At 31.0% G+C, this 27,494-nt stretch overlaps 4 protein-coding genes and 1 long non-coding RNA gene across 6 annotated transcripts in view; 3 read left to right on the top strand and 2 right to left on the bottom strand.

Moving 5' to 3' along the window:
* The window catches only part of LOC149884966 (uncharacterized), a 748,071-nt gene that overhangs the window by 530,601 nt on the left and 189,976 nt on the right, over positions 1-27,494 (top strand). The gene's annotated exons all lie outside the window — the stretch shown is intronic.
* On the bottom strand, positions 1,954-3,219 carry LOC149885015 (uncharacterized). The gene has a single exon (XM_090094597.1). It carries the CDS (start codon positions 3,217-3,219, stop codon positions 1,954-1,956), a length of 1,266 nt encoding a protein of 421 aa, XP_089950723.1.
* Positions 4,198-6,836, top strand: LOC145186540 (14-3-3 protein zeta-like). Its single transcript, XM_080062685.2, has 4 exons — positions 4,198-4,384; positions 5,465-5,633; positions 5,962-6,140; positions 6,215-6,836. Exons 1-4 carry the CDS (start codon positions 4,320-4,322, stop codon positions 6,546-6,548), a joined length of 747 nt encoding a protein of 248 aa, XP_079918811.2. The 5' UTR covers positions 4,198-4,319; the 3' UTR covers positions 6,549-6,836.
* The window catches only part of LOC149885016 (V-type proton ATPase subunit C-like), a 34,317-nt gene continuing 19,614 nt past the window's right edge, over positions 12,792-27,494 (bottom strand). For both annotated transcript variants that reach the window (XM_090096666.1, XM_090096665.1), the window contains exons 7-13: positions 25,553-25,621; positions 25,272-25,364; positions 25,028-25,121; positions 24,800-24,865; positions 13,279-13,350; positions 13,087-13,176; positions 12,792-12,961 (exon numbers count right to left, since the gene is read on the bottom strand). In XM_090096666.1, coding sequence (XP_089952792.1) covers positions 12,878-12,961; positions 13,087-13,176; positions 13,279-13,350; positions 24,800-24,865; positions 25,028-25,121; positions 25,272-25,364; positions 25,553-25,621 — 568 coding nt within the window. In that variant the 3' untranslated portion in view covers positions 12,792-12,877. The remainder of the gene's footprint in view (positions 12,962-13,086; positions 13,177-13,278; positions 13,351-24,799; positions 24,866-25,027; positions 25,122-25,271; positions 25,365-25,552; positions 25,622-27,494) is intronic.
* On the top strand, positions 19,858-20,762 carry LOC149885017 (uncharacterized). Its single transcript, XR_016455212.1, has 3 exons — positions 19,858-19,975; positions 20,067-20,232; positions 20,636-20,762. It is a non-coding gene; the product is annotated as an uncharacterized LOC149885017 (long non-coding RNA).

The raw sequence follows: 27,494 nt of genomic DNA on the forward strand, positions 1-27,494 counted from the left end.
GTGACCAAGGGAGCATTATAATCTCTTTCATCGATAATGTCATTGTTTATCAATGGGGAGCTATTAACTATACCGCTAGATATTTGTGGATCCTGACTTGGCACAAGAGCTTGAATGGAGAATCCAACCCCACTTGTATGTGTGTCATGCGTTGGGAATATTTCCTGATCGAAAACAGTAGTGTAATTGGGTAACATAAAATTTTCGTCGAAGATCAAAAAAGGAATTGTTTCGATAGCACTGTCTTTATGAGAATATGAAAAATCACTCTGCATTTCTCCATTACAATGACCAATGTCTTCGGTAAATTACATTCTAAAAAATCAAGTATACTTTAATCATTTCAAGGAATTCATGTATTCAAGATTTATTAACCCGATATTGCATAATGTTTCCAATTGGCAATAAACCATTAAAAAAAGAAAGACCTTTTTTTTTTGTCAAATAAAATTAACTTTGCAGGAGTATCGTTTTGATTTATTATCTTTGCTTGCATTAAATTAAAAAAACGGACAAATCAAATAAAAGTTATTAAACTTAGAAGCGTAGTTTAAAATTTTGACATTATTACTACTTGCTTTTGAATTTTAAACTACGCTTCTAAGTTTAATAACTTTTATTTTCTTTGTCCGTTTTTTTCAAAATTTTAAAATTAATATGTGCAATATAAGGTTAAGAAAATAACTACAATATAACCAAATACAGCATTAATAAACACAAGGAGCTGATTCTGTAATTGTAATGTAATTATCAAACTTAATTTAACTGTTTTTGAAAACAAATATGGTTTAAAAAGTTAAAGTGTTTTACCTTGCATTAATTCAGTTCTTTTATATATTGAAAGGTTTTAAGCATAGGGCTTTAATGGTGTTGCTCATATAGCAACACCATTAAAGCCCTGTCTAAGTTTTGTTTATTTAATTGATCATTCAGCAAATTCTGTTGCTGAATGATTACTAATCAAGTTCTGTTGCTGATTACTTACCCAATAAAATCCTTGAAATACTTTTTTCTATTAATAGTTTGATTGGTTTATTTTCTTCATTTTTTACATTTATTACATAAAGTCATAGCATTTTCCCTTAAAACCAAGAAAACACTCTTTGTATTCCTGAGCATCGGCGTTCGGTTTTTAACGAATATTAAGTTAATATTTATTTAAAAGACTGGAAACCTAGGAAATTTTTTAGAGCTTACTAATGCTTACTTGTTATGTGTATATATGATGTTTCGAGTAGAATTATAATGTTAAAATAGTTCTTGTGTAGACGAGACAGGTTTTACCAATAAACAAGAAACTGATTATTAGATTCCCTAAATTACTCAGCAAGCACATTTAAGCTTTATGAATAAAAACAATGAGCTACGTGTTGTACTAAGAGTGAATATTTCAAAGTGATTTTTTTAAGCTGTTATACTCTGAGAAATATTTTTTTGTTAACTGCTTTTACATATGAAACTCAAAGTCTTTAGTAATAAAATTAGTTTAAAAGAGTTTCTTTATTTAAATTTGTTCTACAACTCTAGCAGTCAGGGCAGTCGTAACTTGTTAGCCGTAACTAACAAGTTACGGCTCAAGCAGTCAGGGTGTTTGTTACCTTGTTTATGGACTCTTTAGTTAGGAAAAAGTTAAGGGTTAGAAAAAAGGATTTTCTAGTTATTCCTCAACGTATTTTTATTGAAAACGTTCTTGCATAATGATTTTATTCTTCGTTTAATGGTTAAAAATTTTTAGTACTCTTTATTCATTAAGTTTCAATAAATTATGGTTCTAAATAAAAACAAAAGGAAAAATTCATAATTAAACTGTAGTCCAGTGCCGGATTAAGGCTTTGTTGGCCCTAAGGCACATTTTAATAAGTGGCCTGAAAATACAGATAATACGGACTTTCCCACAAAAAGAAGAAAAGTAAAATTTAAAAAAGAATATTTATTAGGCAAAAACTACATAATTTAAAATTTTCGCGCTTTTATAACTGCAAATTTGTCAATTAGTTCTTTGAAGTTGACCTTGTTGAGCAAATCACTTTCAATACACAGAAGTGAAAGTACAGAAAGACGCCCTTGAGCCATTGTTGATCGTTTTGCATCTTTAATTCTTTTCAATTGAGAAAACGAACTTTCTCCTGAACAATTCGTTGACATCAGACATAAGTAGATCCGGAGTGCTATTTCAGTATTTGGAAATGCTTGATATACACCAGAATTGTGCAGCATTTTAAACATCTTCTGAGCACTTGAATCAACTTGATTCTGTGCACTTGATCCTTCTTCACAGTTTCTCTGTTCTTTATACCAGCACATAAATTGTCGAAATTCTGTTGGAAAATCAGAACAAAGGTCTTTCGAGTACACAGTAACCATTCCTTTAATAGCAATGTCAATATCTTCATCGGTCATGGAGTCATTCTCAGTCAGAACTCCAAATCTCTGCAGCACAATTAAGTAAGCTTTAATGCGCTTCTTAAATGCATTTTTCAGCTGATCGATGATGACATAGAAGGTATTGACCTTGAAGTTTTGCTGGCTTGACATCCCTTCCATAGCATCTGCGGCATCTCCATCATTGATTTGTCTCTTACGCTTTGGTTGTCTTCGACTTTCAGATTTATATGTGCTGTTGCCACAGCGATCACCTGCCTTCTGATTATAATCATCAAACTTCTCTCGGCATTCATCCAAAAATATATGCAAGCTCTTCAGAAGACCAATAGCTGGAGTTAATTCGATTGTAGAACTTTGCAATAACTTGCTATTAATGTTGAACCTCTGCAGAATGTCATTCCAAAGTTCACACAATAGGGCAACTTCAATAGTATCCATGTGTTTGGCCAATGAACCCGCTTCATTCCTTGTGATACCATTCTGATTACAATCCCCTGAGATCTCCTGAAGAGCACTTTGTAATTGGTGGTACCCCTTGAACACTGCTTTTGCAGCATCAGCTCGAGCAGACCACCGGGTATCTGATGGGTATTTTGGAACAAGGCATTCTGGTTGGTTTTTAACATGGGTCATCATGACATCCCAACGATGTGTTGATGCTACAAAGAAAGTATACAGGCGATTCAATATGTTAAAAAATGAAACTGCTTCAACGCAACAATTCAAAGCTGACTGGCCAACTAGGTTCAACGAGTGGGCAGCACAAGGAATGTAGTCCACTAAACTGTTTTTGTTTTTTAGGATTTGTTGCATGCCAATATATTTACCAGACATAATTTTATAACAATAGTTATATCTAAAAAGTATATTCATTTGCTAAAACCATTAATTTTATTACCACGCTTTGTTATTGTTTACGAAAGAGTTCCACTGTTTAAAACAAATGTTATCGAATTTCAAAAATATAAAAAAAACACAATATTTTTTGAATATTTTATTCGAAATATTTTAAATCGATATTTTAGAAGAAAAAAATTATTACTTATAAGAATGAATTAGTTACAATTTTTGACATCGTAAAATTGATATATGAACAAAATGTGTATAATAATTGGAATAATTATAATAATTTCCTCAATAAAGATAAGACATAAATATAAATTTATGTATAAATTTTTTTTGGCCTGGATTTTTTGCTGGCCTTAAGGCATGTGCCTTATTTGCCTAAGGGTTAATCCGGCACTGCTGTAGTCTCTCTCATTTTAACTTTTCCAATCTTCTTGTAGCTTTTAAAACTTCATTAACTATTGCTTGTTTCCCGTTTTTACGTTGAGTTATCTTCTTAGTCATCTGCAAATGTGAATATGTCTTTTTATCTTTACACTTGACACTGCGTGTCTCCTAATTACAGTGTTTCTTACTTTTCTTACATTATGAATAGCTCTCATAGTGCTAACGTTTTTTTATTTGGGAAAAACAGACGGACTAACAAAATATACTGATATGATATTAGGGTGTAATTATCGAAAAATGTTAATATCAAAAAGGTAAATTATTTACAATCAAAATAAATTGTAGGCTCCTTAATTGGGATTTTAGCCAAGGCAAAACTTTTACCTGTTATAAATATTAAAATTAGTATATACTATAGAAAAAAAAGTTCTTGGCACCAAAGACCTATTTGACACTTCTAAATCCTACGTTATTATATACATATATAATTTAAACTATAAAATCATAATTATCAACCTCACTTATCTTAGGTGCCCGAAAAGAATTGGAACTTTCCGATTTAAACTGTATCACACCATATTGGGCACATATGATTTCGATTTGGAGAAAGAAAGTTCACGCGATTTCTTTCTGTAACGAAGGTGTGGAAGGCGGAAGTTCGCATAAAATTTCTTAATAATTGTAATAAAATATATGCAGAAATGGCTGCTACAGATTCAAAAGAAGTTTTAATCCAGAGAGCTAAATTAGCAGAGCAAGCAGAGAGGTAGAACTAGTTCATAATTAAATCTGTTTCTATAAGTTGTAAACTTTACATAACCAAGTCCCTTTTAGATATAATATAATGCAGTGATAAGTCAGTAAATCAGCTTTAATATTGATTAATTCAGTATTTTCCATATTGGTATGCTTTATGCTCTAATTTTTTCATGTTTCGACGATATCGATGTTTTCTTATTAGGTTTAAAGCATGTCGTTTTAAAATCAACTTACTCTGAAAAATAGTGTTTTATCTTAATACTATGACTAGCATATATCGGTGCTTACGAGTCAAATGTTATTTTATTTGACAGTTACTTTTTTTTTTTTTTTTTTTTTTAATTAAATGTTAATATTTAGTAAGTAATGTTATTAAAGTGAATGCTTTGAACTGTTAAATGTGTTAAATTTTAAATCTGTGTGAATATCCTCTGAAAGAATTGTATAAGTAAATGGTACAAAAGATATAAATTTTTGGCACAAAAAAGTCTTGCGTTACAAGTTATACTTAGTCTAATTATCTGCCTAAGTCAGCTTTTTACTTCTAAAACATATTACAAGTTTAACATTAAAATTCTGGTTGATTAATAAAAAAAAATGTTTTAACAATTAATAACAATTGCATAATAAATTGTTTTCTAATGAGGCAATTTTCATCATTTCTCTAATATAAATTTCTTTTACTTGTTTTTATATAATATATTTACTTCATTCTTGGTAACACAACATTGGTGTTGGTTTTTCCAGAAAACAATTTTTCCTGTCTCAAAATTTTGTTAATAACTAAACAGGTTGTGGACTAGTAAACATACAGAAAAAAGAGTTAATTAAAAAACTTATAATTATATAAAAAAAAGGCTCATTGCAAACAATTATTAGTTGAGGGTAGACTGCATTTTGTAAAATAAATATTTTGTTATAAAAAAGTGTTTATTTATATTTTATGAACTCCTACAATTAATAGCCATGTTTATTATTATTGTTAAATGCAGCACATAAGCCAAACTCTAACTGTTATTCACATAGTGATTTTAATCAGGTTACCTACTTGGAATTAACCAGTAACTACTTTTTTTTTATTATAAAGATATGATGACATGGCTGCTGCAATGAAGCAAGTGACAAAAATGACAGATGATCCACTTACTGGTGAAGAACGAAATTTACTCTCTGTTGCTTATAAAAACATTGTTGGTGCTAAACGCTCTTCTTGGAGAGTTATCACAAGTATTGAGCAGAAGGCAAATGATAAGCAGGTTTTTTTTTGTTGTTGTTGCAAATTAGAAATTCTTTTGACACTACAAAAAAAAAGGGAACAATGCTAATTTGGTACTTACTGAAATTAGTATTGAAGTTATGAAATTACAAAGAAAATTTTGTTAAAACATTAAACATTGTACTTTAAATTTAAAGTACAGTGTAAGAGCTATCAGAATTACAGGTTAAACATGAATTTAATTTGTATGTAGACAAAAATGTTCTAAACTTTGACAAATGAATTTTTGAATTGTGAATTATTCCTTAACAAGTCTTATTCTTTAGCTATCGATTTAGTTTCAAACTTTCAATATCTTATTTCTTTAGGAGCTCGCTGCTCAATACAGAGTGAACATTGAGAAAGAACTAAAAGAAGTTTGTGAAGAAGTCCTTGATTTGTTAGACAAATATTTAGTAAAAAAGTCTATTGAGAGAGTTGACCCAACAAATAAGAAAACCTTAGAATCTGCTGTCTTTTACCTGAAAATGAAAGGTGATTATTACCGGTAAGACATCTCTTTTTAGTCAAAATAAACTTTTTGCGGATATGATATCTATTATATATACTTATTATCTACAGATATCTAGCTGAAGTTGCAGACAAAGCTGAGAGGGAACAGGTTGTGTTCGAAGCAGATGCTGCTTATAAACATGCTTCTGAAATAAGTGAAAACCTTATATCAACTGATCCGATCCGACTTGGGCTCGCTCTGAATTACTCTGTATTCCACTATGAAATTCGATCGAAACCTTCTGAAGCTTGCACCCTTGCAAAGAAAGCATTTGATGAGGCAATTGTAGAACTTGACTCCCTTGCTGAAGAATCTTACAAGGATAGCACTCTTATCATGCAGTTGCTCAGAGATAATCTGACCTTGTGGACTGCTGATGCTGATGCTACTACTGAAGAATAACTTTACAGAAACAGTAATGCATTTGACGATCTTGTAAGAAGCATCATGGACCATTAGTATAACTTGTATATTGTTCAATAATTCAAACAATGTTTTAATGTTGCTTTATGCTTTTGATTAAGGAAATTTAGCTGAAAATGTTTTTTATTATGCGGATCTTTTTGGAATAGTTTCGTTCATCTTAATATTTCGCTTTTTGTTGTGCGCTGCAATTTTTGTTCGGTTGGGAAGTTTCTGTCAGATGCTATTGTAAAATATCTTTGTTAAGAAGTGAAGAATGTCAATTTATCACATGTTTTTCATATTAAGTAGAGAATGTTAAGCATGTAAGCATGCTCTTTTCTTGGTAAATTCAATGTACCTAAATGAAGTATTTGATAAAAACTTTAATGTTTGACTAATATGATTTTATTAAAACTAGAATCTCATTTTTCACTCTAATTATATATTTTTAAAATTTCATTTGCTGATAGAATTTATTAGACTTTTTCAATTTTACTTCGATTTGGTTATTTTTTTCATGTGTTTTTCTTTTGAAGGATACTATCTCTGATCTTAGGATTTTTTTTTTTTTTTTTTTTACTAGTTCTTTGATCTAAAGAAATAGTAAGGTAAATAGACTTCTCAGTTGGGTTAAGAATATTGAGGAAAGTTATTTTGATTCTGTAGAAAAAAACGAGTCATGTGAAAAGGTGCTGAACCTTGGGAAACCTAATGTTCTCAGGCAAATGTAGAGAAAGGAAATCAAGAGTTGTTGCCGTGAAAAGAGTATAGCTAATGTATTGGATATTGCATACTTTTGAATTTGTTTTTGGGATTGAAGCATAGGTTTCAAAATAGTTTGTTTGTCCATGTTTTTACAGTTTAAAAAACATTTTAACTATAATTAAAGCGCCAAACAAACTCATTAAAATTAAATATTTTATGAGTAATGTTAAACCACTTGATTTGAAAACTGAATGCAATGAAAGAAAAGTTAGCATAATTTCTTACAAGTTTTTAGTAACTGTCAAGAAATGAAACTGTTTTTCTCCGAGTGTAATTAGGTTAACCTTTAACATCTCAAGAATGCATGAATATTAACTCAAGAACATCTTGGGTCATTGCGTCAGTTTAGCATTTCCTATTACTTTTTTTCTTAAAATTCAAGTTAAATCTGAAGAGTTATGCAGTATTTGTTAAGAGTTAGTGTTAGTATTCCATAGGGATTCATCCATTTGGATGAATTCCTATGGAATACCTAATAATTTTTAGGCATTTTAATTTTGCAATTAGTAAATTTGATAATATTAAAAACGAAACGAAAATTGTATTTAACATAAAACATGTAAAAAGCAAATAAATGGCTAAAAGTTGTGTAGCTGTTCTCTAATCCAAAAAATAAGCAAACTATTCGACATAAGTAGTTGACATGTTTAAAAAAAAAACACTGGTTTATTAACCTCCTTGGAATTTTCACACGAAAGCATTTTGGATTATAATTCTCTAGAAATATGGATCTTGCAAAAAATACCAGATCTGGTGGTTTTTTTTTTTTGTTTTTTTTTTCTTTTTTTTTTTTTTTCTTTCTTTTTTCTACAAAAACGGTTTGCATACTGTTTTGATTTCTAAAAATGGAAAAGTTAATCCACTTTCGTGTAAGTTTAAGGATTTTTATATCGTTTTGTTAGTTTTTGGTCTTTTTTGTAGACGTTAAATATTTTTTACAGCAATACAATTCTCAACTTTATTTTCTTAGCTTTATTCAGGTTAGTTTAGGCTTTTCACTTTACAATTACTTCACGTTATATTTAATTGAAACTTCATCATAGTAAATGTTGTCAAAGCAGTTGCTTTTGTTGTTTGCAGGTTAGCAGTATTAAGTGTTAAAGAGATAGATAGTGTAAACAAAATACCAGCTTTTTGGGTGCTGTATATTTCACGTGGTATTAGAAACGCCATGATAAAAGAATATACTGTAATACACTTTAAAAAATAACAAGGTAAAAAAGGAAATTCTTGTGGCCGTCTTAAAGGATCTGCTAGAGAATCACTCAAACGTTTAGCAAATCTGATGATTAATCAATCCAAATGCATAAAAACTGATTGTTGCTTATGATATAAAGATTGCCAACATTATTTGTTCAAGCACACTCTAGTATGCACTCATGTGCTTGGTACAACATCGACTCAAAAAACTTTTCATGTTCAGGAAACTTATAAAATCTAGGTTCACTCAAAGCAAGCCTGAATTCTTTTGAGCATTTAAGCCTGAATTCCTTTAAGCATTTGGCTTAGGCTAAAATGTTTGGGAAGTTGAAAACCACTCCATCATCACTGGCCCCGAAAATACCCTGATCATGGGTATCATTCCACCGACGGAGCTACATCTTCTACTTGGTATTGTTAACTAGCTGTATAAGAGCCTCAAAGGCACCTAACAAATGCTGATAAGTGGCACTTCAGATTCAACCAAGTCTCTATCATGTAGCGCAGTTCAAAGGAAACCAATGCCAATCAATTCAAGGCATCATTTCTGGCAATCCCAAATGATAGGATCACTCCTAAAATTCATATGTATCATGTCAAGAACTTGTGGACTTGAATAGTAAGCATCTTTTAACTTCCACAAACAAAATTTAATATGTTTTAGAAGTTATGCTAGTTTTTAAAAGATAAAAAAAAAGAGAAGTTTTTAGTCTATCAAATAAGAAAGAAAACAAACCACATTAGAATTATAAAACTGTTGTAAACCACAGAGAATAATTCCAGCTCAGTGAACTTGCTTTTATTTAATTGAAAAAAGATGAAGCCAATTTGTTAAAAATTAAAAGAACTTGCATTTCATAATGATGTATTTTTTTTGCTATTAAATAAAATGTTAAAGTACCACATAAAGTATAATTTTAGTAAGAGTATTAGAATCATTATATCTAAGTATGTGAGTAAAGAAAGTTTTTTTTTGTTTATTATGACTGTGACTTATGTTGAGGTAAATAAACACAATTTTAATTACTCGTGTAAAATAAACACAAAAATGCGAGTTAAAAACATTTTCAATATTTTTGTAATTTGAGCAACTATGTTTTGAATTAACCTTATTACAGCACCAAAATAATTTATTGTGATTTCAAAAATGAAAAAAGAAAGTCATTTAAAGATGAAGATTTAGCAGCCAAAATAAAGGTTTTTAGTTTAAATTCATTTTTGACCTTTAATATCAATATAATGGTAATGAAACTTTTTTTTTACAAAATTGTTAGTATATCACTATAAAGTCCTTAAATTGTTAGTATATCACTATAAAGTTCTTAAATTGTTAGTATATCACTATAATGTCCTTAAATTGCCATCATTATGACATTGATATCAAGAGAGTATTTTTAACAGAGAAGTTTCTCGATAATAGTTGCAAAAAACGCAATAAGTCAATATTATATTTGATAAATCCTGAAATATATATGCGATGTATTACCATCAAGTTTTATTGATTTTCTTACATTGGTTCAGGTTTTAGAGTCACTTTTAGGTGATACATGAGGTTGTTAAAATTGTACTAAATGATTTGCAAGCATTTTATTTCCGTAGACGAAAGTAAAAATTTTAAAAATTTGCATCACTCTATTTTAGTGGCTCTTGCAGATCACCTAAGTTATCACTACAGCCATTCATTGATACGGAGTTACTTAGATTTGCGGACAGTAGTTTTTCATAGCAATTTAATCCGTATTCTTGTAAGCGTTTTTTAATAGTTAAGAGCTTCTTACGGCTTGCGTTTACGTCTACCGTCAGTTCTCGTGCAGTCAATCTTCTATCACACGAGATCTTTCAGTATTTTTTCTGCTTTTGAAGTTGCTAACTTTTTTATGCATTAAAATAAATTCAATATATAAAAAAAAGTCAATTTTTTAGTCATGTTACTCCCTGAACAATCTTGCGTTATGAAAAAAAAACAAAAACAGTTACGCTACTAAGATGTTAAAGATTATTTCCTCTGATCCACCCCCTCCTCTTTCGTATCTTACGATTTAGAATGGTCAAAATATAGTAAAAAAGAATTTATCGGTTTTTTATAGATTTTTTCAATAAAATTTAATAGTATAATTTCATTAAACACACATATTTTTGCTGTTTCCTACTCTTACGAAACAAGACATCATGTTACCTACTCTTATGCAACATGATCTTCAATATTTATGGATAAAAAAAATAGTAACAGCAAAAAATTTTCAATGAAAGGATTTTAATGGGACATTGATCCACCGTTGGTAATAATTACAACTTTTATTCTTTTCGGTATGCTTTCGTACAAGTTTTGAAATGATTGCAAGGGAATTTTTGTCCATTCTTCTAATAAAAAAACTCTTCATTTAATGACGGTGGTGGTAGAAATTGATTTCATACTTGTTTTTCTAAAGTTTGAGAAACTTATTTACTCACAAAATTGAATGTGTTATTGGATGAATTGAATATGTTCTCTGAACATATTCAATTCATCATAGACCTCACCGAGTGATTTGCTTTCTTACTGATCATTATTTCACACTTTATGTTGTTGAGTCATCTAATTCAGAAAATTAGAAGTTTCCTCGGAGGTATGCACGAATCTTTGTCTTGATTCTGCTCATTATCTTGTGCGCAACTGATTCTGGAACGTTTTAACTATTCCTCCTAAGATTTCAACATAGCATCGGTAGTTTTAATTACCTGTGATTTCTTTTGATAATCGCCCAGAAATTCTTGATCGTGTGCTTGGCGTAATGATGTGAGGTCTGGCCAGAAGGTAGTAAGACTTGATAAAAGGTAGCAGACGTTTTTGCAAGCACTCAGGGACGTAAAGTTCCTTGGTCATTGTCTGAGAAGTGACAAACGCCTTTGATTTACGGCCACATCTGCATATCGCTTGCCATATCATAAACTTTTTACAGAACTTGTCGCACTTTCGAAACTTAAACTTGTCGTGAACACTAAATCGCTTGTTTGAAATATAGAATTCGAGACCTGGGATCTATTTTAAGTCAGTTTTGACGTAAGTCTCATCGTTGATGATAAGGCAGCCATTTTGATTTGTCATCACTGAATCAAATAATATTTCTCAAAAACAAATGTTAACGAACATTAAAATGTTCCCTCTCTTGTTTTAAGTTTTTAATTATACGAGGTTCTGGTTAAACTAATTTAAATTAAAACAACAAAATTGATTTATGTTGGAAAATATATCATCTGGTTTTCAGTGTAAAATTTCGAACGTTGCTAAGGGCCGTGGCCATTTTTAAAACATTGAGTTTTTTTTTCCACAAAATTTGCGCATGCGAACACCAACAGCGCTATTAAATGACCGCGAGTTTCCATTAGGCCGGGTGAATAAAAATGAGCAATTGCTTTTACTCAGTAATTGGTCAGCTTTACGTGAATAAAAACTTCAGCAGTTTTCCTCATATTTTTGTTCACGTGAAGGTAAGCAATTTACTCAGTAATTGCTCAATTTTACTTTAATAAAAACTAAAGTTGTTGAAGTTTTTATTCACGTAAAGCTGACCAATTACTGAGTAAAAGCAATTGCTCATTTTTGTTCACCCGGCCTATTATTTGCAAGACTTCAAAAATCCACATTGTTCTGCTAAATTTAAAAAAGAATCCAACAATTCAAAGGGGTCAATATGAAATATGAAGCTTGTTGGCATTTTTAAATTCTGGGATTGTTAGGCCTTCGCTACATTTAACATTCATACATACTTCTGATTTCATAAGTCGAACCAGTAAAAAACCTTACTAAAAGATATTGGGCTTGCAAGAAAACCAGTGGTCCCAGGACGCACAATCCACTTGTTGTGGTCCTAACGCCTCTAGTTGAATTGTTGACAGTAATTAAGTTCTAGTGTGGCCAAAATATATCAAACTTGAGGTTGCAATTCAGTTTTTGCAAGATATGGATTCATTTTTTCAAATTAAAATGATACTTTTGTTAAAGTAACTTTATACAAGAAAATTCACCATTACAGGGATTTTAAATTGTTGTTGAAGGCTTCCTTGGGAACCACTAAAATCCTAATGATCTTAGATTCACTTTTAGTAAATCATTGGTGTATAGATCTTGCAGATGAGAATTCACTGAACACCACCGTATTGTAAAAGAAAAATTACCTCTTATATGGAGCGTATAGAATAATGTTAAAAATGATCTGCAATAAGGAGTTTCGTTCGATAATTCATTTTTATCGTTGCAAAACTTGTGTCTTATAAAACATAAATTAAACATGGAAGTAAGCTTAAAAAATAATAATAAATTCGTATAAAAAGGAATTCAAAATACAATTATCAGGAAGAAAACTTCATCGCTAAAGCTGCTGTTAACGTTCTAGAAGATTAAGTTTCATTTGGAAATAGACATATGAATAGTATTCACCATGGCTCATCCCAGGTATGTCTACAGTCTAAAAATAGAAATATTTTAAACTTGAATTTTATTTTTCCGCGAAAAGGTAAACGTTAAAATATTTCTTTTTTTTTTATTACTGGATTAAAAAAAAAACCTTTTTTTTTTAAATAGACATGCTACCTCTCCTTTAGTATTGGATTGTTCACCGTCAAGATGAGCATATTGTGCGTCAAGCGTATCTCTTAATCTGCGGTTTTTCCCTTTAATCGGCTAAAAAATGACAAGTTAAGTTCAATAGAAGATAAATAAAGCTTTTTCAAGATTTTACATAATAATAATTTTTCATACTTAGGCAACTGAAAAATTAAATACCTGAAGTAGCATAGCTTGGAAGTTTACCGGGAGTCCGAATCGTAAAACTGATTCAACGAACACTCTCAAAGCCTGTAAACAAGCACATTTTTTGTGAAAAGTTTTACAGGTTGCATACGATTACAAATTATTTTCCTTATCCTATATTTATACGCTCTTTAACTTACCCGAAAAGCTTGTAGGAATAAATTTCAGAAACTGTTTTTTTACAAAGTATAACAAAGGTTTACACGGATATCACGTTTTACATGAATTAATCTTATAATACATCCAAAAATACTAACCAGATTGTAAAATTACTAATCAGATTGCTTTCCCCTTTCAGATATAAAAACTTCACAAATATAAACGTGCAGCAATTTCAGCCTTCACGCACACATTATCCAAAGAAAAATATTATATTTTCCTAACAAAGTCTATAGTTTTCTTCACCATCAAGCGATATCGTGAGACTCACCCGACAGTTGATTGTCTGTCTGCCAGTGTATTTTAACCGCCAGGTTACTCCTATTTCTTTAATGGATTACCACAAGATTCAACAGAAAATCAACCTCAATTTCCGGCAACTTATTTGGTGTGGTGCATTTACCGTAAGAATCTATCTTCACCCATATAATTACCAGAAGACCCAACTTTTTACAAATGATATAAAAACTATCAGGATCGTTCAATCGAAGGATCTACTGCAACTTTTCACATTGGTACACTGTTTTAAGGTAGCCTTAGTTATGAGAAGTTATTCAGAGTGTGAATGAATGAAACTGGTTGGTCGCTCTACTCATACCGAGAGCCCGATCGTTTGAGCTTATGTTAGCCGATTCGCCAACGGCCCAATCATTTTCGTCAACATAGTGTAAAAACTATTTCAGCCAAATTATTTCAGTGACATTTTCAAGAATGAACTCCTACCCTAAACCCAAAAATAACATGCAAAAAATAACATGCAGATCACTCGTTCATCTTCCAGCAGAATAGTACGCCTGCACACAGAGCCAGAGCTACTCAAAACTCACGGTGCATAGGAACATGCTCTAAGACCTTGCAACACATCCCCAGAAGTTTTTTTTTTGATTATCATTAGAAAACATTTCCTCATTCAAAAAATGTAAACGAAAACTTTTTTTTAGTGGGGGCCTGGGGAGAAATCACATATTTTAGGGGAGTGCCCAGGAATTTTTTTGTTCAAAATAGGTAACTAAGAGACATGGGACAAAAACTCAAATTTCTAGTATGTTGATACTGGTGTCAAATGAGGATGACTTGCAAAAAATCAGGGTAATTGGAGCTAAACCAACCCAGCCCCGACCCCTAACAGCCCACTTCCTAGAACTACTTCTCCTTTAATCATAATTTTTTTTTTTTTTTAATTCTATCATAAACTTGATCAAAATTCATCAACAGATTTCAAATTTCATCAAAAAATCTCTTTTCGTTTAAGATTTATAACCATGCAAAGCTTAAAACTACCCCTTGAAAAAACTTTAAATGTTCTTAACTTTTAAACGAAAATTTTTTTTTTGATGTAATTTTAAATCTGTCGATGAATTTTGATCTAGTTTAAAATTGAAAAGGTTTTTTTAGGAGCCATACCCTAGGGGGGATTCGGGGGATCGTTTCAAACACCACAAAATCATGCCCATGTATTTAGACTTTCAGAAATATTTGTGATAGATTTATTAATTTTTCTTTTAAAGTTTTTAAAAATGTTTGCTTAACATTGAAATTTACAGACAGATATAAAATTTTCATTACTTTCTATTTACAGTTTTATTGAAATAAAAACAAAACAAAGCAATGCAGCTTTTAATTATTAACCGTCTAAATAATTACCAGTAGGGATTGCAATCCCGCGGGATCCCGCATTCATTTTATGCATGCGAGATCCCGCAAAAACTACTGCGGGATCCGCGGGATTTGCGGGATTTTGAAACTATTGCTTTTAAACAAAAAAAGTTAATTCTTTTAAACAAAAAAGACAAAAAAGATATCAAATTAAAAGTTTAAAAATTTATCTTCAGCTATTAAAATATTTTTCTTAGCTATAAATATAAAAAAATCATTCAAAAATAAATAATTATTTAGCAAAACATTAGTCGAACTCGTTCAAATTTTTTTTTGTTTAGTTAATGATTATGTTGAAATTTTCGCTAATGAGTATGTTGAAATTTTTGTTAATGAGAGTATGTTGAAAACGTGAAATTGAAAACGTGCGTGCATAATAATAAAAAATATACTTTTAAAAACTACTTTTTAAAAAGTCTTTAAAAATTATTAACATCAAGATTTTAAAACAAAAGTTCTAACTAAGCATGTCGCAAATTAAAACTATATGGAATTATTTTAAAAAAGTGATAGAAGAAAATGCGAAGTGCATGTTATGTTCGGCTAATTTAAAAATTAGTCAAAGATCAACTAAAGGGTTATTTATCCATTTAAAAACTAAACATGGCACCGATTTAAAATCAAACGTTTTACAACAAGACAGAGCTTCAACTTCAAAACAACATGAATCAGTTGAACTAGAGCCTAAAATATACTGCGAAGACGAAGAAATAATTCCATCGAAAAAGATCAGAACAATTGACACGTTTTTCGTAAAGGAAATTTCTAAGGAAAAAATGGTATCGCGCATGGTTGCAAAAGATGGCTTTACATTAAATAGTTTTTGCACATCTTCAGATTTACGGTATTTGTTTTCAAAGAGTGGTTTCCGGCTCCTTACTTCACCTAATACTATAAGATCGATGGTAGTTAAATTCTCAGATTCTGTAAAAGCCGATATAATGCAAAAATTCACATCACTAAAAAAGCAAAATCAAAAGTTTTCAATAACGTTTGACGAATGGACATCACAAAATAGTCAGAGATACTTAAACTTAAATGTACATATGGAGGCGAACCACTTTAATCTTGGATTGATTCGAATCCATGGATTGTTTAATGCAGAATATTGCATCAAGTTAGTTGCAGAAAGGCTAAATAGCTTCGATATTGACCTCTAAAAAGACATTATCGCCATGACCACTGATGGAGCAAGTGTGATGGTGAAAGTCGGTAAAATGATGTCTTGCTATAAACAACTATGTTATGCTCATGGAATATAACTTGCAGTTATTGATATCTTATACAAGAAAAACAGCGGAGAAGTCGAAGAATCGTTTACTACATATGAAAATTGTGAAGAAGAAGATGAATATGGTAACACTGAGGATGATGAAGTTATAAATAAAGAATATGGTTTGACAATGATTTTGGACCGACCATCTGCTGAATTGGTTAGCAATTACAAAGATCTCATAAAAAAAAGTGAGAAAGGTTGTAAAAATATTTAAAAACTCTCCTGTCAAAAAATGATACATATTTACAGATATATCCAACAAGAACACGGGAAAAAGCTTAAGTTAATTCTTGATTGTAAAACTTGGTGGGACAGCATGTTCGATATGTTAGAAAGATTTCATAGACTAAAAGTGTGTATTGAAAAAGCCTTAACTGATGTTGGGTCAGAAATTCGTTTCACCCAAGAAGAGTGGTCCCAAATCAATGACTTAATTATTTGCCTGGTACCACTAAAGCTTGGTCTCGAACTATTATGCAGGAGAGAATCGAACCTTGTCACTGCGGAAACAACTTTTCAATTTATGTTAGATAAATTACAAAAGCAATCATCACTTTTGAGCATAGATTTAGCCGCGGCACTTCGTGAGAGGTTTACACAACGTCGTAATAAGAATTTAAATGGACTACTAGTTTACTTACAAAATCCTAAAAAGTTTGAACAAGAAATTAAAAAAAATGAAAATACTTTTTCAATGCCAAAAAGAACCGTTATGCGTCAAGAAATAAAAAAAACATTGATAAGAGTTTATACAATTGAAAGAAATGAAGTCGAAGAAAATGAACTCGAAGAAAAAGAAACTGTAGATTCTATTAACAATTCCCAAATACTTACTCCTACAATTCTATCGCTGAAAAAAGAATTGGAAAATCAAATACAGAAAGACAAGAAAAGCTGGACAGAAAATGTAAAGGAGATACCAAATTTAGATTCTTTAGACTTTGATAAATTATTGAAGCAGGAAATGTCTGCCTATGAAAGTAACGGAGTAAGAGGCAAGTTTCTAGATATAGCGCATAGTTGATGACCATACCACCAACAAGCGTAGAGGCCGAGCGAGCTTTTTCAGCTGCTGGTTACATATGCAGTCCTTTGAGGAGTAGATTAAGCGATGATACTTTAAGTAGGGTCTGTTTCTTAAGAGCGCATTTCTTACAATGATTTTCTCAATTTGATATTTTAAAAAATAAATAAAGCTAATAGTTCTACGTAAAGCTAAAAGATGTGCTATGTACTTTGGCTTATCTTTTTGTTCATTAAATGTTAAGAATTATATTGATTTACAAATGAATTGTGTTTTTTGGCTTTATTTACCTCATCTTATCAATTTAATAAGTTGAGTATATATTTTTTGAAATACTTGAAAGAAACATACAATTGTCGTTTTGCCTTTAATAATGTGCATAAGCAACCTACTAATCCCGCGCGGGATCCCGCGGGATTGAAAAGTGTGCGGGATTGCAATCCCTAATCACCAGTATTGGTAAAAGCTAGCAATTGCTAATTGTTAAAAGCTGCATAATAACTTCTCACACGCGTTGACATACGAACTGAAAGCACGTTTGTAGCCATTATATTGACACTTGATTGATATGACCGATATGTCATGCCAATATTATCAATCTATTTCAGAAGTTTTTAGTTTTTATTTGAAGCATTCATTTAAAATGCCTAAACAAGCAAAAGAACATGGTGATTTTGTTACAAAGTTTTGCATTTACGGCTTCAGGAAAGTCAAGGACTTAAGACCAATAAATAATGCTGAAACAATTTATTTAAATCTAAAAGTAAAAATGACTACTCAAACCTTATCAGAACTTCTGGAAAGATTATTAAATAAATTTTAAGATAATTTTAAAGAAAGATTATTCAGCGGATAACTCTGATCTTCCTAACATGCTTTGTTCGAAATGTAGAAAAATACTTGCAGGGACTGATCCTTATTTCACTATGCGGCCGTGTTATGAAGGTACACTACAGGGTGCGGGAAAAGTTCGGAAACTTTTTTTGCTTTAAAACTTTTATTGAGTAAAACAATATTTTATTAATATTTTTATATTGTTGAATTTGTTATTCAATTCTCTCTTGAATGATGTATTAAACGTTCTTAAATGTTTTATTTTCAGATGTCTATCGAACGTGAAAACATTCGTACGTCTATAATTTCCCTGCATCAGCAAAATAAACGTCAAATCGAAATTGTGCGTTTACTCAATGTCAGTAAATCTGTGGTGTCTAAAGCAATTAAACGTTTCAAGGAATTGGGCCACACTAAGGACCGTCCTCGTAGTGGAAGACCACGCACTGCCAACACTCCTGCTAACCGCAAACTGATCCGAGACCGAATTCGACGAAATTTCCGCCGTTCAATGAGACAAATGGCCAGAGAAATCGGCATTGATGAGCACAGTGTCTGTCATATTGTCAAAAAAGAACTTAAACTCAAGTTTTTAAAGCTTCAAAAAGCCCAGCATCTAGATGACAGAAAATGCGAAACAAGAAAACAAAGATGTCAAAGGTTATTAAGGGAGCGCGGTGCTCAATTTCAAAGAAAAGTTCTTTTTTTAGACGAAAAATTCTTCAGCGTTGAGCAAGCCCACAATATCTGAAATGATCGTGTACTTGCTTCAGGGTCTTCTGAGGCTAACAAAAAAGGTCGCATCGTTTTACGCACCCAGAAGCCAGTTGGAGTGATGGTTTGGGCCGGAGTGTCATTTTTGGGCAAAACAGAGCTTATTTTGGTCAAAAATGGAATCAAAATCAACGCCAACAACTATGTTACCAACATTCTTCAAGCCGCAGTGTTGCCTTGGACCCATCAAACCTATCCGAACCGAAATTGGATCTTTCAACAAGATTCTGCGCCAGCACATCGAGCAAGAAAGACGCAAGAATTTTGTAAACACAATTTTCCGGCATTTTGGTCGCCTCAGCAATGGCCGCCGTATTCGCCCGACTTGAACCCACTCGACTACGCCATCTGGGGGATTCTAGAGGCAAAGGTTTGTTCTAAACTACACAAGTCGGTGGAGTCGTTGAAGCGCGATTTGGTGAAAGCGTGGAGTAAAATCGACGAAAAAATGGTGCGCGCCGCAATTGTTCAGTTCCCGCGGCGTCTCAGAGCTTGTATCAGAGCAAATGGAGGAATTTTTGAAAATGAACTTTTGTAATTAAAATTGTATATATTTTTTGATGTTCTTAGGTTATTATATTTTTTTCGACTAATAAAATTGTAATACAATCCTTTATTAAAAAGTTTCCGAACTTTTCCCGCACTCTGTATATTGATGTTTAATTTACTTTAGTTAAAATTTAGTTACTTTGGTTATTACAGTTGCCATACATATGCTTTAAAATTTAGACCTTAATACCAGAGTTATCAGAGGGGGAAAATGTGAATGTTTTATTAGTGAAAATGGGCACAAATCAAAAGTGGAATAAATAATGGCCCCTATGGTTAAATAAGTCGGGAAAACTTGTTCATCAAGGCGCTAAAGATGTTTCAAATAAAACTGAGGTTAAGAAACCTTTCTTTTCTTTAGATAAATTGAACAAACTTCAACTAAAACTACATGCCAGGTAAATTTTTCTTGGTTAAAAATACTTTGAAAAATAAATTTGTTATGAGTTTAAAGGCAATTTTTGTAATAATTTCATTATGATTTCTAAGAAATCGCAACATGATTGAAGTTGCACAATTTCTGAGAAGTGAGGCAGGACGGAAAAGTGTGGAATCTGGTTTCAATATTAAACTGATTGAGAATAACAAAATGATTGGAAAACTATTCAGCTGCGATAAAATCCCATCGCTATTAGAATTAAATGAAAGCGAAGAGGTATGTAAACTTTTACTAAAAAAATACTTTTTGATAGCTAGATTGCAATTTGTATTATTCATTTTTTATGGATGTATAGAAAAAGATTCTCCTATTGAGTATTGCAATAACAATGAAGAGCTTGTAGAAATACTACTTTATTACAAAAGTCAAGAAACAAATGATGTTGATATCAAATTAGGTGAAGATGGAGGGCAGGGATTCCTTAAAGTTACCCTGTCAATAACCATACAACTTGTGTTAAAAAATAATAAAATTCCAGAGAAACTGAGCAAGTGTGACGGATATGCGTGCAAAGATTTTAAAGATTCAAGCGTTCACAAAACTATTATATTTGCCATTTTGCCTTCATTGAACGAAAAATACCATAATTTGCGGTTAATTTTGGATTTTTCACCCTTAGATTACACAGTATCTGAAGATCTAAAGGTTTTGCTTCAAATGGTTAGAAAACAAACTGCAACATCAAAGCACCCTTGTGTGGTATTGAAGTTTCCGCTGCCAAATACATTAAGGTACTTAGAAATTTTGAAAAAACAGTCCATGGTTGTTTTGAAAAATCATTAAGCTTCACATATGTCAAAGATTTAGAGAAGTTCTCTACAAGCTACAGAAATCTAAGGGCTACAATTCCTTTGAAGGTACACATAATCAGGGTTGCCACTGTTATTAAAGAACAAAATTCCCTGATTTTCCCTGATTTTTTTTTTTGCTAAAATTTCACTTTTTTCTCCCTAATTTCCCCTGATTTTTTGCTAAAATTTTGCTTATCTGCCCCTGATATTTCCAGCATTCAAACACCCAAACTTTACTTCCTAACCAAACTTCTTCATTAACCCCAGAGCATTTTTATCTCTAAAAAAACAGATACTACAATCCCAAATGAGTAATTAACCAATCAATTTGTATGAAAATTAAAATAAATAATCAAACACTTCAATCAACACATGAAATTGTTCTTTGAAAAAAATATAAAAACTACAGTAGAATTCCATCAACTTGAACTCTAAAGGGGTGTGTGTGTGTATATATATATATACATATAAGCAAATGTAAACGTTTCCCCTGATTGAATCTAAGTTTCCCTGAATTTCCCTGATTTCCCTGATTTGGTGGCAACCCTGATAATGAAATTTGATAAAAAATAATTTATAATCTTAGTAACTAAATACTCTATTTCAACAGTTGAATTGTAAAATTTGCATAAATTATTTATTAAATAAACTTGCATTTCTTTTTTACTTCTTGTCTTTATAGGCTTAGGTTACTGGGCTGAACAAGCTCTCGAATCCATTCATCAGGATTACAATCAGTTTTGGCGAATGAGAAAGGTTGGAGAGCACAGCCAAAACTATAAAGAGGCGCTAAAAAACGCAGTTGTTGCTTACAACTACAAGCACTTTCAAAGTAGCTTTCTATTTGCAGGAATGTAGTTTGTAAAAGTAAATACCTCCTATGAACAAACGTTTAGTATGATCTTGAAATGTAAAACATCAATCATTATTTAACAATAAAGACCAGAAAATTCTTTTTTTACTGTATTAATTAATTGTAGCAAACCCTACTTGACCCCTGATAGCCCTCCCCTAGGGTATGGTTCCTAAAAAAACCTTTTCAATTTTAAAGTAGATCAAAATTCATCGACAGATTTAAAATTACATCAAAAAAAAAATTTTCGTTTAAAAGTTAAGAACATTTAAAGTTTTTTCAAGGGGTAGTTTTAAGCTTTGCATGGTTATAAATCTTAAACGAAAAGAGATTTTTTGATGAAATTTGAAATCTGTTGATGAATTTTGATCAAGTTTATGATAGAATTAAAAAAAAAAAAAAATTATGATTAAAGGAGAAGTAGTTCTAGGAAGTGGGCTGTTAGGGGTCGGGGCTGGGTTGGTTTAGCTCCAATTACCCTGATTTTTTGCAAGTCATCCTCATTTGACACCAGTATCAACATACTAGAAATTTGAGTTTTTGTCCCATGTCTCTTAGTTACCTATTTTGAACAAAAAAATTCCTGGGCACTCCCCTAAAATATGTGATTTCTCCCCAGGCCCCCACTAAAAAAAAGTTTTCGTTTACATTTTTTGAATGAGGAAATGTTTTCTAATGATAATCAAAAAAAAAACTTCTGGGGATGTGTTGCAAGGTCTTAGAGCATGTTCCTATGCACCGTGAACTGCCTAACGCACGCACGTTCCGGATTTCATCACCTCCACAGAGTGGCCTTTCCCATTTCCAAGACATTAACCCACTCAAATTTAAATGGACAGTAAGGCTTCTGCAAAGCCTTATTCTAGTTTGAACAGCCTGAGTCGAGATTTGCACCTAATTGTGGTGACAGGTGTTGTCAGGTATTGTATTCCAAGTATCAACACATAATTTGCTCTCAATGCAGTTTTATGGGTTTTTCACTGGGTGCTTTCATATGTTCTTTTACAAGTGATAACCAGTATTTATGTAAAATATAACATTTTTATTATAAGTATGTAATATGCAATTTATGGTTGACACCCTTAGTGAAATATGAAACTCAAGCGTTAAAAATACTACCATTTTTTCTTATATTGTCAATAATAAAATTAGAAGCATAGTAATATTATTTTGCAGCTAATAATTAACATATCAACTCGTCCAAAAACAGTTGCTTAAATTAATGAGATTTGGAACAAAGAAGACACCGTCACAAAAGCAAGATATTTAAACGTCAAATAAAGACATTTGCATAAAAATGTTTTGCCACTTATAACGCTTCATATTGCTTTAAAGATCAACAATCCTTTTTAAAGTGACTTTAATGTTTTAGATATCTCCTTTTAATTTTTATCTAACCTGCAGAACACGTGTTATCCGTTATTAGAGATAGACGAAAATCACTGTAAAATGATAAAAAGAAGAAAACTACAAAAAGCATAGCAACAAAATATCGCCTTCTTGTTAAGAATTTTTAATAAATGTGGCGTTTCGTTGCTGTGCCTTTTGTGGTTTTCTTTTTCTTTTTTATTTTTAACCACGATTTCATCTGCCCATATACGTCATGTATCCGTATACGTTATACATGTTAGAACGCATGTCATGCTTACTCATGAATATTTTCTGACCTAACCCTAAATTTTTGACCCAGAGAAAACCTCTTGGTTGGTGATAATGGACACCTAATTGACTTCAAATATGTAAACTTTGAAATGGAAATATTGCGTCCTTGGGAGAAAAGTGCTTTCAAAAAACCTCACTATATAATTATATCAGATTATTGTTAGCATCATTATTTTATTACTTAATTTGTAATTAGGCAATCTTAAAAGCAAGATTTTTTATCTCTTTTTTAATCAAAATAGGAGCTTATATATTATTTGTTAATTTATTACCTACTCTTGTGCTTTCTGCACCATTATGTATTGGTCATGATAAGGAACTTAAATTATCTTTACTTTCATAAATTTTACAATTAATTCCCTTAACAAATTTTAAATTACATATTTTTTAAAAAAGGTTAATATTCCCTTTATTTTACCAGTGGTAAACTAGTAAAGCTAATACCATGTAAACTGGTAGTAAACTAACAAGTTGATCTGACTGCAATGATGTTTATATTTCTTTTAAACTATAAAAATGATACTTTACAGCAAGTTCATTTAGAATACTTATTAAACCAATAGATCATGAACAAAATCCTTAATAAACCAATAGATCATGAACAAAATAGAAAATACATTTATTTTCTGTGCATGAAAAAAGTCTCTAGAGAGCTTACAACAAATAGTAAAGAAAAATTGCTGTTCTTCAAACATCCATTGATTATTTAAAGATTCCTTGTGGTTTTTGTGAGACATGTAGAACAGCCATACAAAGAAGTGAAAATGAAGAAAAGATTCAATTACCACAGCTCTTTGATTTTTACACTATCAAACCAACAAAATGTACTCATTCATCTAACTGTATTTGCCTCATCTGCAAAATTGCCCAAATAAAGGCAAACTCTAAGCACCATTTATCAATACTAATCATCTCAAAACAGCCAAAAAAATTTTGCTTTCAGGCCCTTGGAAAAGATCTTACCAATGATTTCAGTGTCAGTAATATTTCTTTTCCCAATTAAAAAGATCTTCCATGTTAAAATGGTAGCCCATTGCACAAGCTTGAGCAGTCTTCTAGAAAAAATACTATACTTTAGGGCTGTCAGGTAATTACATGATGTAGCTAGGAATAGGTGGAGGTGGAATTTTTCTCAAGGTAAGCATGGGTGTGATACTATAATATTTTCATTACTATATTTTTCCTTGTATTTATAAAATTCAGAATAAAATGCTTAATTAAATACTGAACTTTTAAAGGCAATTTACTCCCACGGACACAATAGTTCTGTTTTAAAGTTCTGCCTACTATTATCACCCAAGAGGTTTTCTCTAGATCAAAAAGTTAGGGTTAAGTCAGAAAAAATTCAAGAGTGTGCTGTCATCTGTTAAATGTTTTGAAACATTTTAAAATTCTAAATGAACTGACTCAATCATACAAATAATCAAGTTTAGACCAACATATGAAAAGTAAAGAAAAATTTAAAAGAGTGTGTTACCTTTACATGCATCCAGGCAATAAAGATTTCACCAAAGTTAACTTTTAGCCATCTTACTAACGGAGCCTGGAACAAAAAGAGAAGTTTTTTTTTTATTACAAAACTGTTTCTGTTATAAAGTAAGAACTTATAGATACTAAAAGAATCTGAATGGTTTTTTTTAAACAACTTAAAAAAACAAAAAGAAAATAAAGAAAAACATGAAACTGAATCATTTCAAAAACATACAAAACTTTTTTTCTTATCTTCAGCCAACTTTGTAAGTTCTTCTTTACTAGCAGCTATTTCTGTGTCATCCCAAATAAAATCACGAACTATGAATCTGAAGAAGAACGTTGCAGGGTTATTAACTATACAACTTAAAAACTAAACTTTGAAGCATGGGAAAGAAAAAAGAATGAACCGGAAAAACCAGTTATACAATAAAAGCTTTAAAGCATATATGCAAAACATAAAAAATTGCGCATCTTACTTTTGCTCCCTGGCATGATGCTTGAACTCTTCTACAACTTTTTTGAATAAAGTGACTGTATAAAGACTATAATCACTGTCGCTGGTCAACAACCTAAAAGTGATCATTATAATCATAACTTAAAAAAAAAAAAAAAAAAAAAAAAAAAAAAAAAAAAAAAACCTTAAATAAAATCTACAAAATCTTTAAACTCAACATCTTTAAATGCAACTGAACCAACCATCATTTTAAAGTTACAAATTCTAAGTTGGTATCATAATGTTCAATACAATAAGACTTACATTGAGGATTTTGGTACAATCATGTCAGTTATTTTTTCATAACCAGTCTCCCATTCTGCAACAGAAGTTCTATGAATAAAACCAAATTCTTCTTTAAGCTAAAATTTTTTACCATTTATATAAAAAGCATCAAATAATTGATTTTAGAAAATCAGCAAATATTTCATACAACACTATAAGGGAAAGATATTAATTTTTTAGACTATGCAAATAACTAACTGGGAGTATTAGTTATTAAAAAACTTAATTTGTTATTATTTTCTTTTGGAATTTTTAAGTTTACTACTTGCTCATAATTAACTTGTAACTTGGGAAACATTCAAAGAAACAGTAAAATGCACTGCAAAAGTTCTTAATGTAAAGGAATCTTTTGAAGATTTTACAGATTTTGCAATGGTTAAAACATACAGAAAAGTGAAACAACAAATATAATTTTTTGCAGACAAAAGAAATTTCATCGTTCTAACTAAAATTTGGGAACAGATTCAGCAAAACTCTAGATGAATGAGGTGACACAGATGATGGAGATACAACAATGATAGCAAATAGATGTCAATTATGCATAAATCATGGAATTTGTATTCTTTACATTGATGTGTTTTACAAGAAAACATATCATTGCTTTAGAGGTAAACTAACAAAAGAAGGAATAATATAATATAGTATCCTTCAAAACTGGATTTATATTAAAGTGTTATTATGGATGTATTTTTGCATCAGGGTCCAAAATCAAATTTCTCCCAATTTTAAAATGAAATATCTTCACAATAACACATTCAAATTTATTCCCCCCCCCCCTTTTTTTTTTTTTTTTTTTTTAACCATTTATTTATGAAACATCAACTTAAAGAATTAAACATTATAATGCTTTAAAAGACTTTTGTTTCAAAATTCAAATTTTTGCCTTCACACTAGCCATCATGTCTTTTGATATTTTAGCAATTTTTTATTGTAAAAAGCATACTTATAATGGAGTACTCAGGAAGCTCAGGCATGAATTATACTTGTTACTCAAGCAATCCAAAACTTAAGTAATTTGAATTCTCTACAATTATGTACATACTCAAGTAAATTAAAATGGTTCCTTTTCATTGTTTGCTTCTACAAGATATATTAACCTGTTAATGCCCTCTTTTAATACAGGATGATTCTTAACTATTTTTTTTGTCATCTGATGTTGCCATCCTATTGCATCAAGATACCAGCATTTAATTATTGGAACTTAAAATGGGTTGGCAAAAACCCAACCCAAATGGGCTTTTGCTGGGTTTCTGAGTTTTTGCTAAAACAAAATCTCAAGTTTTTCATTTTTACAGAAATATTGTCTTATACAACAGCTTAATTAATAATTAAACTTCATTTTTTTCAAATATAAAACTAATTTGAAATAGAGATATTATCCTAAAATTGGAGTTACATTTATATTATAAGTAGATTACCCATTCTTCAACATGCCAAATTATCATCCAGGAGAAAGAAATATGGCTAGTGGGTGGAATGAAGTGACCATAGTAAGTAATCAACTAAATAGAGTAATATGTAATTATTGTAAAGAGAGAATAATTAAAAAATAAAGAGAATTAAGAGCCATTTGGATAAGTGAAAAAGAAAGAAAAAAGGAAGTGCTACTAATTCCACAGAAATATTTAGCAGTACATCAGTTTTAGAGTCAAGGTCATCTTCATCTGTAGCATCAAATAAGTCTAACCAGTCAAAAGATGAAGAGCAACATGTGTTAATGATATAAGCCTAAGTAAAAAATAACTCTTAAAGTTATTTTACTTATTCAATTAGGCTGAAGCAAGCTTCATGGCCCACTTAGATCCGTGTCGAAGACACTGTTAGGTGTCCTAAGGTGAGTTTAATTAGAACAGAAATCTCATGTAGAACAAAAGGGTAAAAGCTCACTTGATTTTGATTTTCAGTATGAATACAAACTGTG

This window comes from Hydra viridissima, unplaced genomic scaffold (genome assembly GCF_058129835.1).
Source record: "Hydra viridissima isolate aposymbiotic clone 2 unplaced genomic scaffold, HvirCarnegie_v1 scaffold_8, whole genome shotgun sequence".
NCBI lineage: Eukaryota > Metazoa > Cnidaria > Hydrozoa > Anthoathecata > Hydridae > Hydra > Hydra viridissima.